This window comes from Hippocampus zosterae, chromosome 15 (assembly GCF_025434085.1).
Source record: "Hippocampus zosterae strain Florida chromosome 15, ASM2543408v3, whole genome shotgun sequence".
NCBI lineage: Eukaryota > Metazoa > Chordata > Actinopteri > Syngnathiformes > Syngnathidae > Hippocampus > Hippocampus zosterae.
In genome coordinates, this window is record NC_067465.1 from 1,253,528 (window position 1) to 1,272,578 (window position 19,051).

A 19,051-nucleotide genomic window follows, 5' to 3' on the forward strand; every position below is an offset into this window, starting at 1 on the left:
GTATGTGTGTGTGTGTGTGTGTGTGTGTGTGTGTGTGTGCGTGTGTACGTGTTTAAGTGTGCACTCACGCAGTGTAGAGAAAGCTTTATATAGCCACACTCATCCAGGAAGGAGGAATGCCCTGGATGCCACTGACCATATTTGAACAGCGAGTCTGCTGCAGAGTGCACGCAGCAAACCGTAACTGAGACACGCTGGTGGCAGACGTCCTCACACTCTGTCCTTGCGTAGAAGTTAAGATCAGTGTGTAAAAAAAAAACAACTAATTAAGCTCCTGTACAACAAGTAAAAAATGCATCTTTAAATGTATTTATACTGCTAAGTATATCAAATATGTGTTTTGATAATTTGGCACAACTTTTCCGTACACAAAATAGTTCCCCTCTTTTTGCAACTTACATAGCGCTTAGAAGAAAAAAAAAGAATGTTTACGTGTTGCATGCTCCAGGCTTTAGTCCAACTTAATTTTTAGTTGATACTTTCACGTAAGTAACAAAATCTCCCTGTGTAGAGTTTGCATGTTCTCCCCGTGCCTGTGTGGGTTTTCTCCGGGTATGACATGCATGGCAGATAACGGAACTCCCTAAATTGTCCCCAGGTGTGAGTGTGAGCGCGGATGGTTTCTGTGTGCCCTGCGATTGGCTGGCAACCGCTTCAGGGCGTCCCCCGCCTGCTGCCCGAAGACAGCTGGGATAGGCTCCAGCACCCCCCGCGACCCTAGTGAGGATCAAGCGGATCAAAAAAAATTGATGGATGGAGTTTGCTAGCCTTGAAAATTCAATTCTTCAGCTACTGATTCCTCCCACTGAGACGCACTAGCTCACTGGCCTCTCCCATCGCTGCATTTAGTGTTTGCTCAAGGTTGTAATTCCACTACTCTCCACTACTTGGCGATATAACACCTTTCACAAGCCAAGCCATGCCTCCTGCAGACTTTTTGACAGACCCCAAACCCCCTCCACCGGCCCCCTCTCTCGGTCTTTCCAGCACTTTCCGGTTTCTTCTCAGTGACTAAGCCGCCCCCGCCGACTTACCGACCGACAACATCCGCGCTCATCCTCGGTCCTCATCCCCCTGTGTCCAAAGATCACGGTGCGGGTCGAGCGTGCACGCTTTTGGGGTGTGTGCGTGCGTGCGCGCGCGCGCGTGAGTGTGTGTGTATGCGTGTATGTGTGTGCGTGTGTGGCGTGTGAGAGCCAGTATGCCATGTCGTCCCCCGGCTCGTCGTTTGTCCAGATAAAGCACGAGGACTTGCTCTACTATGAGAACTGTGGAGGAGGCAGCTTTGGAAGCGTCTACAGGGCCCTCTGGATTTCCAAAGACAAGGAAGTGGCAGTGAAGAAGCTTTTGAAGATTGACAAAGAGGTAGGGCATCCGGAGACGCGCACTCGCTCATCACGGCAAATTTGGGGTTTACTTGAACGAAAAGAACTAAAAGCTTCCTCTGAGGCTTGAAACCAGAGCAAGACTCCCTTTCCAGATTCCAACAGAGCCCCCCCCCCCCCCCCTCTCCCGCCCCACCGCCACTTTCCTGTTGTCAGCCAAGTGTTTATCTAAAACATACCTCTCCCAACACTTTATGGAAGAAGAAATTATTCATACCCGGTTCCTCCATTTTTTATTTTTTTTTACATTTGGACAAAAATGTAGTCATCAGACTTGGGTGTCACCCCCACGAGGGGAATCCACTCATAATTTCCAGCCGTGCTATTAATATCAAAACAGTACAGGGGTTGTCAACCTCGGCGGCAGGAAGTTGGCTGACCCGTGGGTGAAGGCGCGTGTTGGCGCCTAAAAGTATGTCCGACGGTGCGGCCATTCAACAAAGAGTTTGCAGATTAATGGTCAGACTTTGTTTCTTTTGCGGCGGGCGGATAATGGAAAACCGGCGCGTATTGAGGTCATCCATCTCCGCACGCTAATGGAAGGAATCCTTCAAAGGCATTCCTGCGACGCCGAATGTAAACGGGGGGGAGGCTTAGTTTTACGAGCGACGTTTCGACTTGTCTTCGATCTCTTCGAAGTGCGCCCGCTCAGATTGGCAACGGAACCGCCGTTGGTCGTTCGGCGAAAGGGGATGAAAAGGCTACAATTCTTCCAGGACTAACTGCAGTTGACGAAAAAAAAAAAAAGATTGCAGATGAGGCAGGCGTTAGAGGCCATTTTGAGGGCAATTTAGCAGAATGGATGAGCAGTTATTACGTTGCCTAGCAACAGAGACTTATTTGACCGCTTTCAGTTAAGTCGGCGTTTTCGAAAAAAAAACCCCAAAAACGATTCTTTTAGCACCACACCAAACAAAATGCCACAAAAAGTGCCAACCAAATTAAGGAGATGCTCTATTTATTCATTCATTCATTCATTCATCTTCCGAGCCGCTTGATCCTCACTAGGGTCGCGGGGGGTGCTGGAGCCTATCCCAGCCGTCTCCGGGCAGTAGGCGGGGGACACCCTGAATCGGTTGCCAGCCAATCGCAGGGCACACAGAAACGAACAACCATTCGCACTCACACTCACACCTAGGGACAATTTAGAGTGTTCAATCAGCCTGCCACGCATGTTTTTGGAACGTGGGAGCACCCGGAGAAAACCCACGCAGACCCGGGGAGAACATGCAAACTCCACACAGGGAGGCCGGAGCTGGAATCGAACCCGGGACCTCTGCACTGTGAAGCTGACGTGCTAACCACTGGACTACCGGGCCGCCCATGCTCTATTTATTTATTATTATTTTTAAATTCAACCAGGTTGGTACGACATACCTCATTTTTGTGTCCCAGCAGATGAAAGAAATGTATTTTAGAGTTGACGCCACGATAAAGTGCTTAGACTGTCATCATGAGAATGTAACAGAATAATGAATGGCCAAACAATGCCAGTACAGGGATAAAAATGTGTGTACTTCATTTTATACCAGGACTGGTAGTCCGCGGACTGGTCCAAAGTCGATCGCAAGGGGGGGTGCAGAGTGGGAAATGGAAAAAAAGAAAGATTTGTGTGTCTGGGTAGGTGTGGGCGGCCAGACAACGAGCTCAGTGAATGTCTGCGGCGGATGCCATCGGAATTCATTCATAAATATGGCAGCCGTGTGCAACAAACGCTCTGACTTCTTTGAGTAATAGATTAATTGAATGTATTATTATTGTTGTCATCTTTAATCTAATTTTAATGTATCCTCCTGACCGGCTATGCAGGTGGATGATATAGTTGTACACACGATCGGAGGTGGAAGGCGCTCTCCGAGTGGCCGCTTCACGGCGGCCAACTTGACATCATCAGCAAATGGCGCTCTGCTTGCAATTCAATCACTTTACGCACCTTGAACTCCTGCATGGACTCCAGCGAGTCCGTTTTGCTTCCGCCGTGTCGACCGGAACGCTTCTCCTGCGCTAAATTTAAAGAGAATGAGGGGGAGCCGCTTCAATCGGCCGGAAAACAAGCCGGCTGTGTCCATTCCCACAATGGCGCAAACACCCCTTTCGAGCTGCGCCTTGTCTTCGAAAATACCAAAAGAAAGGAAACTCCGCCCACTTGCACTGGGCACGAAAATTGGGCCACTTAAACTTCCTTTCTAATTATGAACACACCTTATTGTCATTTATTTACTTTTGACATTTTCTTTTGACTGGTCTACAAGGAGTAGGGACTGTTTGGTTACATCTTGACTATTCGAACACAGTAATTATTATTTCCTGTTTGTAAATTTCAGAAACAGACTGTTAATAGAAAGTAGCTACAGTACAGCACAAATACAAATGATGTAGCTTCTGCCTGTCGCTGGCATAGATGACTTTATTTGTCGTGAATAAAAGTCCAAACGGAATCATTTCCCACGGTCCACCGGGAACACTGGCCGAAGGGCATTTTTGCCACCGTGGGGTCAAGACTCCGACTTGGCACCGATAGACGCAACAGTTCAACGATTGAGCTTGTAATTGGAACGCTGCACAGCGGCATCAAAATAAAGATTTACACTTGATGATCTCAAGGATCAAGTTTCCTTGTTGCAGTCACGGGAGCGGAGGAGGTTAATAACGTCTCTCTCTTGGCTGGTCTCCTCACGCAGGCGGAGATTCTCAGTGTCCTGAGTCATAAGAACATCATTCAGTTTTATGGAGCCGTGCTGGAATCTCCCAACTATGGCATCGTCACAGGTCTGACTCTGACTCTTTGTGTGTGTGTGTGTGGGGGGGGGGGGGGGGGGGGGGGCTTCGTCCTGCCATTCAGCGTCTTCTAATACAATCATCTCATAAGAATATGACATCGAAGAGCCAGGTTTCACAACAACTTGTTCAGATGATCGTTATTCAGAAGAAAATAGACATACCGTCATGCCTTGAGATCCGAGTTCTTCGTTGCGCAACCTTTCTCTCTTTCGCTTTGACTTGCGAGCAAAAATGTGCGAGATGGTGGCAGTGAACGCAACTCAACTCACTTAGCGGCTAGCTGCAGATTGGCGGACCGTAAACAATTCACATCGATAGACAGTATCGCAATACTCACAGGTATATATTCTTTATCCTTTGCGACGACAGTATTATTATTATGACGGTTTACCGAGTCAGTCATGAAACACTTCTTCATGTGTGTCTCGAGTGGAGTTTCTAAATCCAGTAGTCTAATTTGTAAATCCTTATCGTCTTTCGAGTAACTTTTTAAATATTCTTTTAATATTTCCAATATTGCTATTCCAATATGGTTTTAATCATGTCATTTTCCTTTCATTTAGGTTAATTTTAAGCTTTTCTCTCTCGGTACCTCTGGCTCTATTATTACATTTCTCTACATGGTTCTTCTGCCATATAGTGAGACAAGGTATCCAGCCAACAAAAAATATATATTATCCACTTTTAAGTTCAGTCTCATAGCCCTAAAATCGTTTTTTTGGGGTTTTTTTGGTCTCAAGTTTACACACAGAGGCCTGAGTGCCCTCTCCCTATGAAACTGAACAAGTCATGCTAGCATGAACTCGAGCTAACACAGTAATTGTCCGCTACGAGATGTATAATTTGACGCTTGAGTTATTGTTACTTTTTTTTTTCTGGCAGGACATTTGAAACTGATAGCAGCATGCTGTAACGATAACGCGTGCGCTACGGCGGTCAGAGTCGCTGTACGAGTCGACGTTATTGAAAGCGGTTTGACCTTATGTCATATTGTGGGAGGCTAATGAGGAGGATAATGCCGGGCTTCGGGGTCCGGTCCACGTCAACAAATGCTACGATGACGACGTGTGTTCTGTGTGCAGAATATGCCAGCGGGGGGTCTCTTTATGAGTACCTCTCCAGTGAGCAGAGTGAGGAGATGGACATGGAGCAGATCATGATGTGGGCTATACAGATGGCTAAAGGTATTTGACGCCATGAAAACATTACATGATACATTCATTATTTCTTCAACTCCGCTAAAAGTGAAACGATGTCTTCTTGACCATGTCATCAATTGTAATTGTTTTTTTTTTTTTAAAGGAATGCACTACCTCCACGCAGAAGCTCCCATCAAAGTCATCCACCGAGACCTCAAGTCACGGAACGGTAATGCAAAGCTGTGCGATTATTTCTTCTTCTATGTTTCCTAACGTTGCCTCTTTTATTCATTTCTTTTATTTCTTTCCCAGTGGTCATGACGGCGGACAAAGTGCTTAAGGTGAATGTTCAAAAGGCAAAACGCATTCCATGCAGGCTGTGAATGAAATGCATTTTTTTTTCTTTCAGATTTGTGACTTTGGTGCATCAAAGTTCTTGTCCCACACCACCCACATGACAGTGGTGGGCACCTTTCCCTGGATGGCTCCTGAGGTCATTCAGAGCCTTCCCGTCTCTGAAACTTGCGACACATACTCATATGGCGTGGTGAGATACTTCTCATGCTTCATCATACAGTATTTATTATCCAAACTGATCATGCAGTCCCCCCCCCCCCCCCCCCCCCCCCCCCACCGCAAGTATCCTCCAAGTACTGGATACGCATGAACACCCTGCTTGTCTCGAAACATATTTCGGACAGTCTGTTTGGGTTGACAATGCGAGTTATACGTCTCCGCCGGAGAAGTCTTGTGGAGCCTGGGATATGCAAAAACGACCCTGCGCTATTCTGCTATTCATCAACGTGTCACGGGGGAGCAACATGGAGTCCGTGCTCCATTTTGAAGCGTTTCAGCGTGAAGTTAGTGAATCCAAATATAGTCGTTGTCATGTAGGGCCGCCAAAACGTCACTTTTCCCCCCTATTTTTAGTTGAGCGGCATTTTTGGTGGCCTGTAAAAGCTTGCTGGAATTTTATTTTATTTTTAAATAATCCCCCCCCCCCCCGAAAATTACAATATTCAAATGCAGAGGTAATTATGTAATGTGATGGGGTATTATTTGGGTTCTTGAACTGGTGGCAGGTGTGCTAAGCTAACTCCCAATTGACATGTCTGTAAAAGAAACTGGTGAATGGTGAATGCGGATATATTGTGAGTTAGTTAACTAAGTTAACTAATAATAGCTATTTAGCTGTAACTGGCTAACTCTAAAAAGGCAAATGTGACATCGTAGCTTTAACTGTGCCGACTATGTAACTGTAATTGTACCTGCAGCTACGGGAGTAAGTAACTGTATCTTTTTTTTCTTTAACTGATTTCAAAACTAGAGCAACGTAAAGTAAGCAAAAAACAAAAACAAAAACAAAATGTCAGGAAAAGGCTACTAGAACATCTGAACTTTATTTTGTGTCAATCAGGGGCAACTAACATTGAACACTGAGATTGAATGCGATTGGTTCATTCATAAGAGGGTGTGCAAACTTGTGCAACCACATTATCTCAGTCATCTTTACTTGCTCTCTCGAAAAAGATTTTTTCAGTTGAGTTGTAGCGGTTTTAGGTGCGATGGATGGTGGGAAATGCAGTGAAAAAGACATCTGTGCTCTGTGGTCAGGTGCTGTGGGAGATGCTGACTCGTGAAATACCTTTCAAGGGCTTTGAGGGGTTGCAGGTCGCATGGCTGGTGGTGGAGAAACAAGAGGTACGCAACGCACACGCAGTGCAACTCTTGCGGATGCGCGGCGGGGGAACACGTCCAGCGTATTGACGGCATTCGAGCGGGCCGCAGCAACAATGCGATGCTCTCATGGTTTCCACTGTGAGCTGCTGAGGCCGCAGCCGCCGTGTATTTTTAGTCCTGATGTCAGTCGTCGTGTGCTCTTGTAAGCTCTGCCCGCGTACACTGCCCGCTTTTGCCGCTACTTTTACAGCTTGACCAGAAAGGATGTCGGCGATAAGGGGGCTGCCTCGAGACGTTTATTGTCGACGATTGTTCATACGGCCTACGCGTTTTTGAGTTGTCCGCCATACGGCCACTGAGACGCTCCACATGGCGGCGGCCAACAAACAACCCAGAGAACATGATTCCTTGTAGCTGTTGGCTAATCTCCAAATTCTCGCCCTAAATAACGCCCCCCCACCTCCTCTTTCCCAGTGTCTCTCTGATTTCCCCCCCCCCCTCCACTGCTCCACCGCCCTCCCCTCCTGACCCTCCTACTTGATCTCTCTCTTCGAGCCGAGTGGCTGATATTTTAGGATTAATCTCCAGAGAAAACAGTTTCCATTTACTGCACGATACGTTGGAGATGTCTGGGCTCATTCAGACCTGGCAGCGACATTTTTTATTTTGTTTTATTTTTCAAGGAGGGACAACACGTTTTAATATCTTGGTGCTTGCAATGTTAACATTAATTTCAGTCATGAAAAGTCACTGCACATATATATGCGCTATGTGGGGGGTGGGGTGGTTTGGTGGTTTCCAAAGAAAACATTTTTAGTTTGAAATCCATGACGCAAAAATCACTTGCCACAAAAAGAGGAAAAGGAAAAGCCAATGAAGAAGAAAAAAATTGAAACCGCCCGAGGATAACATAATAAGCGAGAACCTCGAAAGGAACCTCGACTATGACAGAGAAGGACGCAGATCAAGAAAATAAACGCTTGGCGACATGAGCCCTGAGCAAGGCGAATATTCAAACGGCAGGCGATGCCTTGAACAGTCCCTTAAAACAGGCCAGCGTTGATGACACGATGGGGAAACAGGTGCGGAAGGTACGACCCTCTATTGCCACCTGGTGGAGACAGACAGAACTGAGTCATGCCGAGAGCGATGACGCCTCATAAAACAAAAACAAAAATCCCCCTGTTGCTGAACCCAAGTCCAAATCATTTCTTCTCACCAATTTATCAACGCCTACGATTGTCTCCATTTGTGTTAGCGGCTGACCATCCCCAGCAGTTGCCCGGCAAGTTTTGCAGAGCTGATGAGGAAATGCTGGCAAGCTGAGCCAAAGGTAAACCGAGGTTCAACGCATCATTTGTTGAATCGTGTCTTAATGTCATAAATAGGCTCATGGATGGGAACGAGATGTCATAAATAATGCGAGAGAAATTTTGCTTCAACGTTCACAGGAGCGTCCGCAGTTCAAACAGGTGCTGGTAACCTTGGAGGCTATGGCGAATGATAGCAGGCTACCTGATCAATGCAACTCCTTTCTGCATAACAAGGACCAGTGGAGGTACTGTACACCCCCACACATACGCCCCCCCCCCAAAAAAAAAAAATAAACATAGATCACACCTGATTGCAACACACCTGATTCAAACAATGAGGATCTTTGCACTGCTGGCTGATGAGCGGATAACCTGAATCAGGTGTGTTGCAGCCGCCAGAGCTGGAAAACGGGCAGGACAGGCAGGGAGGGGCACTCGGAGCTGGACATGCCTGGTTTATGAAAAGAAGTTCAAAAATGCAAATGGGACCACTTAATCTCAAATACTGCATGTTGATTGGCTCCTCCATGTCAAATGGTTCCTTTCTTGTAAAGTGCTGACTGTGAGAGGTGTTTTGGTGAGTGTGATACGTATGTTTTTTTTGGGGGGTGGGGGGTGGGGGGGCTAAATGTTAACTTCTCCTGTCAATGTATAAATATAACTTACACAAAACACCGTTCTATAAGCACAACATTGCTATGGCGGCTCATGGTGGCTCAGGATTACAGACCCTGTACCGTACTCTCTTCCAGGCTATAATAAGACCCCTCCCACACCCAGCTAAGTGTTCACAGTAAAGATTACTTGCCCCCCCCCTCTCTGTCGTCACCCCAACGGGGACAAAGACAAAACCGTGGCGTGAACATTGGCAACATGACCGAAGAATATTTGATTTGATCATTGGCATTATAGCGGCCTCTAGTGGTCATAGACTAGACTGCAGCCAAGACTTGTGCGGCCGACTTGCCAGTATGATAAAAGTATAGAGACACGCGCGGTAAGGCTTGAAAAGGGGGCGGAAAATTCCCTTTAAAACCACACTTCAATGTATTTCCAAATGAAATGACCAACACATGAACGTTTGCCACCTTCATAGACTGGTATGCCTGTGAAATGAAACGTAGCGTACAAATATTCCAGATGTGAAATCGAGTCCACCCTGGAGCGTCTTCGGAAGCTGGAGAGGGAGCTCTACTCCAAGGAGAAGGAGCTAGAGGAGCGGGAGCGGCGACTTCGCCTATGGGAGGAGAGACTGATGGAGCGGTCCAACATGACCCCCAGCCCCACCTCCTTACTGATGGATCGCTCCAACATGTCGCCGGTGAGTCACGTGGTCAAGTCATGTCTCGACTCATTCTGAACTGGAAATGATGATTGACGCTATTGCAATTCTTCCTTCACGTGTCTCAATGAGACTTCATGAAAGCATCCCCAATTTTGACGCTCCTTTTTCCTCTCTCTCTCTCGGCCTCCCGTCAGTTCTTCAGCCCACTGTCCATCGGTTCCACCGGTTCCTTCTTCCGCTCGCACTCTCAAGACTCCAACAGTGCGGGGATGAGCAGCGCAGGCGTCAGCAGCGCAGGCGTCAGCTGCCTCCTCCGCACTCTCAGCAACGGCGACAGCGAGAGGGGAGGTAGCGGAAGTGCGATCCCGGAGCGGGGGGTGGGCTCTCTGGACAGCGGGCGGCTGCACGTCATGCTCAGAGGCTTGCAAGGGAGGTTCGACCACGAGGACAAGGAAGAGGAGGGCACCCTGGAGGAGAAGGCTTGGGGCCAGAGGGACGAAGGCGGCGGCTTGGAGGGAGGAAGGGTGCAGGTGACGCTCAGGAGCTTCCCAGGGGGGAGACTGGAGCGGGAGGAGAGGACGTGGGAGGAGGGGGACATGGAGAGAGGCGGGATGCAGAGGAGCAGGGTGACCACCATCATCCGAGGCTACTCGGGCGGTTTCGGAGAGGCGGAGGGGGAAAAAGACGCAGGGTGGGAGACGGAAAAAGTTGATGAGGGAGGGCTGGAGGGAGGGAGGCTTCCCGCCATGTTTCAAGGGCTCAGCGGCAGTTTAGGGGGCTTGGGGGACATGTTGTCCTTGGACGACATGGGGGAGATGGACAGGCTGGGCGACGTGAACGTGGGGGACGTGGGGGTGCTGAAGCTCAGGAGTGAGATGGGGATGAGAGGTCACTCGGGGTTGCAGGTGAGCATGCGAGCTTCGTCCAATGAGAACTCTGTCAAGAGCTGCAGCGTGCGACACGGATCCAAAGTCAACATGGCCACCGCCGCCATGGACATGATGGAGCTTGACTGGTCCGACAGCGATTAGAAGACACGCGACGACAACACAAACGTTCGGGACGTGTATTAAAACGGAGATAATACAACCTTTAGGTGTTCAAATGTTGTTGTTTTTTTTCAAAACAAACTAAACCAATGAGTACGTACTGTGAAGAGAAGAGAAGCAAAGAGATGATTAACGTCAATGTTAAAGGCTTCACCTGTGGAATTTAATGACATCCTGCGTATCTGTGTGCGTTTACTGCTTAGTATGTAGATTTGTGTAGAATTTTATCAGATTAACTGATTTTGTGTGTGTGATTTTTTTTTCATTTTTCAATTAAAAAAACTGATACAAATCTCACCTCAGCAGCTAGTATGTTTTTTTTTTTTTTTATGGGGAGGAAAATCGGGCACAATTGGCCAGTTCACACACAATGACCACAATGACAATGATGCTGACCCCTGAGTTATTTGTAAGGAATGTTTAAGTGTGCCAACAAGTATTTTCGATGTTGGACTCGGTAGTTAAGCAAACTTGAGATGGACACGTCATTGTATTTCACCTGAGTATCGCCTGCATGGAGTGTGCCTCCAGGTCCTGTGAAGAACAGCAGCCTGTTGTTCCAAATATGGTCCAGGTAGTCAAAAATAATTTGCTGATTCTCCTCTGTGACGATGAAGCGGTTCCATTCATCTGTTTCAAATCGCAACAGGCAGTCACGGGGATATTTTATTTTATTTTATTATTTTTTTATAGTTACAGATAGTGACCGCACGGGGGCAGTGTGGCCCAATATAGAAAGCATCATTTCACAAGCGCCGTGGCTCGAGCCGTCACACCTTATCCCGGTACATGTCGGGCCATTTCACAGTACAGTACACGTACAAAAGTTGTCGTACAATATAAAATAAGCTCAAAGCAAAAGATGACTCTTTTGGCATTGGAGTATACTCGACAGCAAACATTATGCGTCACATGAAAGCCCTGCCGAGCGCTATAATCTTAGCTTGAATGTTTTCATTATTGACATCCACGAACCTCACAGAAATGTTGCATCCACGCCGATAGAATGGATCTGTTATGTTTCGATCTGGTTATGTTTGGTTTTGATTCCTCATGTGCCCTTTTTTTCGCCACCTGCTCTCGTTATCAGTGTTCCTCGTGTGTAACCAATTAGCTGCCTCAACCCTTTGTGTGTTGTCCAGGTGTTTCTCGTTGTATTTAGTTCCCTGAGTTGCTGTCACTCTTTGTTGGGTCATTGTGAGCTTGTGAGTATGTGAGCATACGTGTGCTCCTGTCATGTTTTGTTTCCTGTTGTAATTTGGTTTGATATTTGTGATTTTTTTTTGGAGTACTTCGACTTAGTGTTTTAATCCTGGAATCAATCGGGTGTTTGTAGTTGCCTTGACACACGTTAACGACCTTTGTAGGCTTATTTTCAACGTGAAAGGGCAGCATTCATCTACAGTGAATATTCCAACTGTGCATAACATTCACTGAAAAGCTATAATCCGTCTCGAAGGGGAATTTGGTTATGCAAAAAAAAAAAAAAGTTGTAATTCCAGGATTTTAAATGTTTCCACGGGTGAATTAAAGCTCGCTAGTGTGACATTCATCTATGGCTTTGCCTTGCTCTGTTTCTATATGTTGAAGTATCTTTCAATTAAAAGTGTTATATCTGTGGCGAGCCCGAGGCCAACGGATGGGCTTCCCTTGGGTGCCCCCCCCCCAACCCCGCTCTATCTAAGCCCATTTGACAGTAAGAGCATGACTGCCCATCTCTTTGACCTCAAGTCCAATGTCAGCTCTGCTCCAAAGGGAGGGAAAAGCGATTGTTGAAGAACGGGGAGGATAAGAAGAGCATGAAAGGGAGCTAATGGTGAGAGAAAAGCAAGCAAAAAAACCCCCCAAAAAAACCCTGACGGGCTGTAAGCTGAGATGGAAAGTGAAGAGGGGCCGCAAGCTCACAAGAATACAAATGAGTGAAGAGTGATGAAGGTGCAGTCGTAAGGCACCGGTGGAATAAATGTAGATACTTTGTCAACAGGGTCATTGCTGAGTAATGCAAATGGGAAAAATGTACCTTCAGGTGATGTTTAAACTTGCAGCACTTGACTGGAGCTGAAATATCAGCCAAATGAGAAGGCCATATTCTGCTCCAGTGTGGCATCCCAAAGTACATGCTGCTAAACTCTTTTTAAGCTTTTAGCGGTGTCATTTCTTATTCTTGCGACCGGAAGTGACCTAGCAAGTCAGCGTACAGTGTACGAGTGAACCTCACGTGAGGTGTCGGGACCGACGAGCCACGCAAACGACCATGTCTGGTGATTGCCGCGTATGTGCTTGCGCGTGAGTCCAGACGGTGCCGACCAGCCGGTCCTCCCGGGGTAGATGAAGTCAATGGAGCCATTCCGGTAATGACCCGACGCACACGTCTGTCTCGTGGCTAAACATGGCCGCCAGCTCTTTTACACACGCCTGCACAAACTCACATTAATGTATGGCGCAGTCGTTGTGGACCTGTTAATACAAAGTTACACCATCTCCCCGTGCGCTTTTCCACGTGCCAGCAACCTGCCCCTCACCTGCACGCCTTTTTAGATTTGTTCTTGATTTTACTGCTTGGTGCTTTCTACCGCCTTGATTGCGGATTTGTCTTACCGTTTATTGTGTATGTTAAATCGCTCCATGTGCAGCACTTTGTATGCAGCGATGGCTGTTTGAAAGTGCTCTAGAAATACTCTTGACTTGACTTGACTTGACTTTTTAACGGCTCTCCACGCAGAGTAAGTCAAGAAACGGGGACAATTGTGACGAACCCCCGGAGACGGGGGGGCGTGAAAGCTGGAAGCAAGGTGGTCCTTATCAGACCTGTCTCCCTTTGTACTGCGAAGGTCCCTCACCACTTTCTGGAGCCACTGATAGCGACAGGAAGTGGAAAGGTGACATGACCGACCGCCAAGGTTTTCTGCCATGTATTGTGAATGGAAGTCACTTTAAGAGATGAAATACCAAGTGAAGACACTGGCTCTTATCAGAGCATGTGCGTTTGCCATCCCTATTAAAGCCCAATTAAGACTAATGTTTTATTGATTTCCCCCCCCCCCAAACCACACCTGTGTGTTAGTTACGAGACAGTTTTTTGGGGGTCCTGTAGGTGGAGCTCTTTATCTACTAAGCTACACATACCGTTTGGATGATTCAATTGAAAGTTGCTTCCATGCCTCATCCTGATTTTGCTTTTGGATATGAGCTCAGGGGGAATTGTGCATCACGCGGGCTCCTCGTCTACGTCGGGGATGGAACTGGCACGGCACCACTGCGGGGAAAGACGTTCCGCACGATTGCTTGGACTGTGTTAGTGAGCGCAAACCAATGGAGGCAAGATATTTGAATGACAATGCACGTTGAGCAAAAATCCCCTCTGCTGGCTTTGACCTTGACAAAAAGAATTGTTGAAGGTCATAAAAGAAAGAATGACTCTAAATTTGTTCTCTAATACTTACCGAGACAATGACGTGCGTGGTGGACCGGTGGACCAGTGGTGAGCGAATCGTCCTCACAGTGCAGAGGTTCCGGGTTCAATTCCACCCTGTGTGGCCTCCCACATTCCAAAAACATCCATAGCAGGCTGATTGAAAACTCGAAATTGTCCGTAGGTGTGAGTGTGGGCACGGATGGTTGTTCGTCTCTGTGTCCTGCGATTGGCTGGCAACAGTTCAGGGTGTCCCCCGCCTAGAGCCCGAAGACGGCTGGGATAGGCTCCGGCAATAACGTGTTCTACGCTATATTTTTCATGTGGTGTGTGGTGCAACAAAAGGGCTCAAAAAGGATCCGCCCCATCGTTTCAATTAAATACACGCGGGAACAAAGCAGCCAATTAGTCGCGCCAACTGAACAACCGCCGCTTGCTATCGCTTTCAGAAGACGACCCCGTTTGTCTGGCTTTGATCGGTCGCCGCAGAGATCGTTCATTACATGTACAAGAGTTGCTAATGACGGGAGACGGAGGGCAAATAACAAGACGGAGGTTTCAGTCTGACGGATAAAAATGCCGAGCGACAGAGGCTGATTATGTGTCATTTTGGTGTCGTTCGTTGTCAATGATTTTAATCGTGCGCAGAGGTGAGCTGTGGGTTGATCCTCGTTATCGCCCTTCCGTTGCTAATGTATGGAACGACGGCAGATTTTTATTGGAATTGAAAACCCGAGTAGAATTTAGCCCACGGGAAAGGTTGGCTGGTCACGACAAGCGGGGGATTTATACGGGCAGAATCATCATTATGGTCCACTGCAGGGACTACTTGGATGTTGACATATTGAATCTTTATGACCATCTTGGGCTTTCCCCGCACGTTCCTCAAACACGGAGCAGGCTTCACAAAAATACATCAAGAATGTACCCAAGCAAAAACATCCTGGCCTATCTAACGATGAAATCGCCGCACACTTTTGTGTCAGCCTTGGCCGCTCTGAATCACGCACTGCTCCCCTGTCATGTGGTGTTCCACAGGGCTCAATTCTGGGGCCTCTGCTATTCTCGCTGTATCTTCTCCCATTGGGTTCCATCTTAAGGAAACATGGTATTCCCTTCCACTGCTATGCAGATGACTGCCAAATCTATGTCCCACTGAGCAAGTCCTTACTGTCTTACTGTTTATTGTGTATGTTAAATCGCTCCATGTACAGCACTTTGTATGCAGCGATGGCTGTTTGAAAGTGCTCGAGAAATACTCTTGACTTGACTTGACTGTTGACACTTGAACGTGTCAGGAGTTGGCTGATGCCGGAATCAGATGGAAACACCGTCAAGGCGATTCACGGCTGGTACCCGTTCAGCAATACTGCACGGGCTCTTAACACTACTTACTGTATATTAGAGCAGTTTGGTTACATAAGCTCCAAAGTATGAGCATTTGACAGGGATTTGAAATTGAGATGCGTCAAAAAAAAAACTGCCACAAACAAATAGATTAGCCATTGATCGAAGGTAAGCTATGATCCGCGCGTGGGAGCACGGCATGTCCAATCGATGCCTTTAATTCAGCCAGGAGTGTGTGTTTGCACGATTCTGCCGATGGCCCTTCACACCCCGACGCACCATACGCAGACACGCCAAAAAAAAATAAAAAAAAGGAAAACACACACCGGCACAGCAACCTGATTAGGTGAGCCACGGGGATTAGGCCTAATGACAAACAAACTCTGCGTGTGCTCCGGAATCTCAGCTTTGCAGATGAAATATAGATTTTCCTCTCTCCCAAAAGGTTATTACGTAAAGGCGTGTGTGTTTGTGTATGTAATCTTCTTCCCCAGATTTTTTTTTAATGGAGGGAATAGGCATTAGGGAATAGAATGCAACTAATTGGGCACTGTGCGACCCGGTGGACCAGCGGTTAGCGCGTCGACCTCACGGTGCAGAGGTACCGGGTTGGATTCCAGCTCCGGCCTTCCTGTGTGGAGTTTGCATGTTCTCCCCCAGGCCTGTGTGGGTTTTCTCCGGGTACTTTGGTTTCCTCCCACATTCCAAAAAAAACATCCATGAAAATGAATGAATGAATAATCGGGCACTGCTTGAGGAAAGGGTTAAATAACGGTTGCCACCCAGTCGCAGGGCACACAGAGACGAACAACCAACTCACACCTTGGGACAATTTGGAGTGTTCAATCAGCCTGCCATGTATGTTTTTGGAATGTGGCAGGAAAGCGTAGAGTTTGTCCAGACAGATAAATACAATTGCAGTCCCTGGAGAAACGATTGTTCTCGTTATTGTTTTAGCTAATGACAAGTCTTTCCCAATTACTCAAATATATTACTAATGAGGTGTGTCTATGCAAGTGTGCTTGTTAGAGCACCGCATACTTCATTTTGACTTAATTAAATCTTTTGCCCCTTGGAGAATTTGCCACAAGCTATGGCCCGTTTGTTACAATGCAGGATGCATCTTTTTTTTACAAGTACATTTTAACCAGCAGTCATGATTATCAAAAACATTTATAAGTATAACAAGGAATGTAACACATTATTTGCGTTTAAAGCACCGTTCATGTCAAAAATAAAAAAAAGGACAAAAATTTAATTAAGATCCAACATCCTGTAAAGCTGGTGGTAAATTCCACCTCACGTGTGTCATTTGCATCCCCAGGAAACCAAAAGTATCCATACATGGTAAAATGATCCATAAAATATATAATTTAATCAGCAAATCAATTGTCCTGATTGCATACTTAATCAATACAAATGAAAAGATGAATTCAAACAACCTTGAACACTGGACGACTGGATTTGGAATATCCAAACAAGACACGTTCATCATTCAGATCCTCTGGAGGCCAACGACTTTCAGTCCTCTTACTCAAATGAGGGGTACAATGCAACAATGGCATGGAATGAAACCAAAAAACAAAACAAGAAAGTGTTGAAAGCGTGTTTTTAGTTTTTCTATATGAGTATCATCAGATTCAGAGAGGTGGATAGATAAGTTTTTTTTACTTCATCCTACTCCCTTGAACATTATAACTGTGTTGAATGAAGATTGATTTCTTTCTTTTTACTTTTTTATCTACCTTATTTTCTGTCAAATTATTACTGTATATGTTTTATGTTCAATAAACAAACAAACAAACAAGGTGGGGGGAAAAAATCACGAGAGACAACAAGGAAATTGCACTCTTTCGGTACACCTGGCAGGTAAAAATACTGTCAAAGAAAATGGAGGCGGAAACATGTTCAATTCATGTTGTCACCTTGACCGGACGGGCGGATTTGCCTCGTTGGAACGATCACACCGCCGTACCCAACGAGGAACTTTCCAAAACTTTTCACCGCACCACTGAGGATATTCACTTTGACGCCACAAAAGACCAATTGACGGTAAGAAATCGTCAATTCGACGTTTACGTTTTTTCCGACGTCCTAAAAACGAGCCGCTTCTCGTTGTATTGCCGTTGGTGGCCATGACGTGGATTCGCCCAAGCGTCGTGATCGGAATGAAGTCGCTGCAATGCAGATTTGGATGCGAGTGCTGCTGCTGGTTTTAATCACTCTTCAAAGTGATGTGCTCATTTTAGCTGCTGCCTTGCCGTGACGATGAATCATGACGGAACTGAAGTCATTTGAGTAGATGCAAAGTAGGTTGTCATTTTTTTTCCTTTTTTTACCCTTGCTGATGAATGTAGTGCAGCATATAACCGACAGACTGATTTAGTGATTAATTAAGGTGGCTGCACTTTCTTTACCGTTGTGGCAATGTGATTAGTATCACAACTATGACGACGCCTAACATAATTGCCCCCCCCACCCCCAACATGTCGACTGCTTAGCTGAACAATATCGCAACATCATTATCAGATGTAACACGATTCTTTTTTTTTTTTCGGAACACTGCAGCTCTGCTTCCATTTTGCTTTTGTCGAAAATGGTTGTGTGTCTCTGGAACGTCACTTATCTTATTGTTTTGTGTTTTTTGTTATTGTAAAGTGTCTTTGGGTGTCTTGAAAGGTGCTTATAAATAAAATGTATTATTATTATTATTATTATCTGATCATGTCGGTGGTGGAGAAGGTAAGTGTGGGCATCAGAATCAGAATCATCTTTATTGGCCAAGTATGTAGAACACACAAGGAATTTGTCTCCGTAAACAACAAAATCATTGAACCATTTTAGAGTAACCATGGTAATCAGCCTCTCTATTTCTTAACAGTAGGGTGGATAATAAATTTACTTGGTGCTTTACTTTCACACTCAACATGGCAGAGACCCAAATATTTTAAACAATGAAACATTCAATTGCCAAATCAGCCGGCAGATTTTGATTGCAATGCAACTTGGTGCGCTTGTTGCTCGTGATGGCCCGAAACGGAATCTCAAATTTGAGCTCAATCGGAGCTCCACCCTACCAAATGTTGACATTTTTTTGCTTTCTTTCCGAGTGTCGGTGTATTAAAGCCATAGCAAGCTCGCAGATTCAAACACGCTCCCGCTCTCGAGGTTAACGAAGTGGCCATCTGGAACAGGCTTCTACTATTATTTGTCCCTTGCACACTGCCGAACACGCGCGCGCTGCTGAAAAGCTAATCTTTTTGTGCTAATGAATGGTATTGGCTTTCCTAACAGGCTTTTAAAGAAATAGGATGGATTGGGGGGGAGGGAGGGACTGACGGACGCGGGGAGGCGATGCCACAAGTGCGAGGAGGGAGGGGAGGTGTCAATAAGCACCATCGGCCTGACCCCCCCCCCCCCCGCCCTTCACTCCAAGGCATGCATATGCTGCTAATGTATGCGTCCGCACTCATTGACATGCACACGTAAGCACCTGCGTGCTCCTTTAGTCGCTCATAAATCTGTGGGCAAAGGAAAAAGTCTTTCAGTGCCAATAAGCTGAGAGATGGATCGCAGGGGGGGTGCAGGGGGGGGGATGTCTCCACCTTGGCCGTTGCTGTGATGAATGCCCGAGAGTGTGTTTACATGCACTCCCGTGTA

At 46.5% G+C, this 19,051-nt stretch overlaps 1 protein-coding gene across 1 annotated transcript; it reads left to right on the forward strand.

Annotated features, from left to right (window-relative positions):
* The first annotated feature begins 822 nt into the window (after positions 1-822).
* Positions 823-10,934, forward strand: LOC127616143 (mitogen-activated protein kinase kinase kinase 20). The gene is made up of 11 exons (XM_052087581.1): positions 823-1,365; positions 4,067-4,154; positions 5,249-5,350; positions 5,469-5,534; positions 5,618-5,646; positions 5,715-5,852; positions 6,920-7,006; positions 8,244-8,318; positions 8,437-8,543; positions 9,439-9,619; positions 9,778-10,934. Exons 1-11 carry the CDS (start codon positions 1,207-1,209, stop codon positions 10,612-10,614), a joined length of 1,869 nt encoding a protein of 622 aa, XP_051943541.1. The 5' UTR covers positions 823-1,206; the 3' UTR covers positions 10,615-10,934.
* Positions 10,935-19,051: the final 8,117 nt, after the last annotated feature.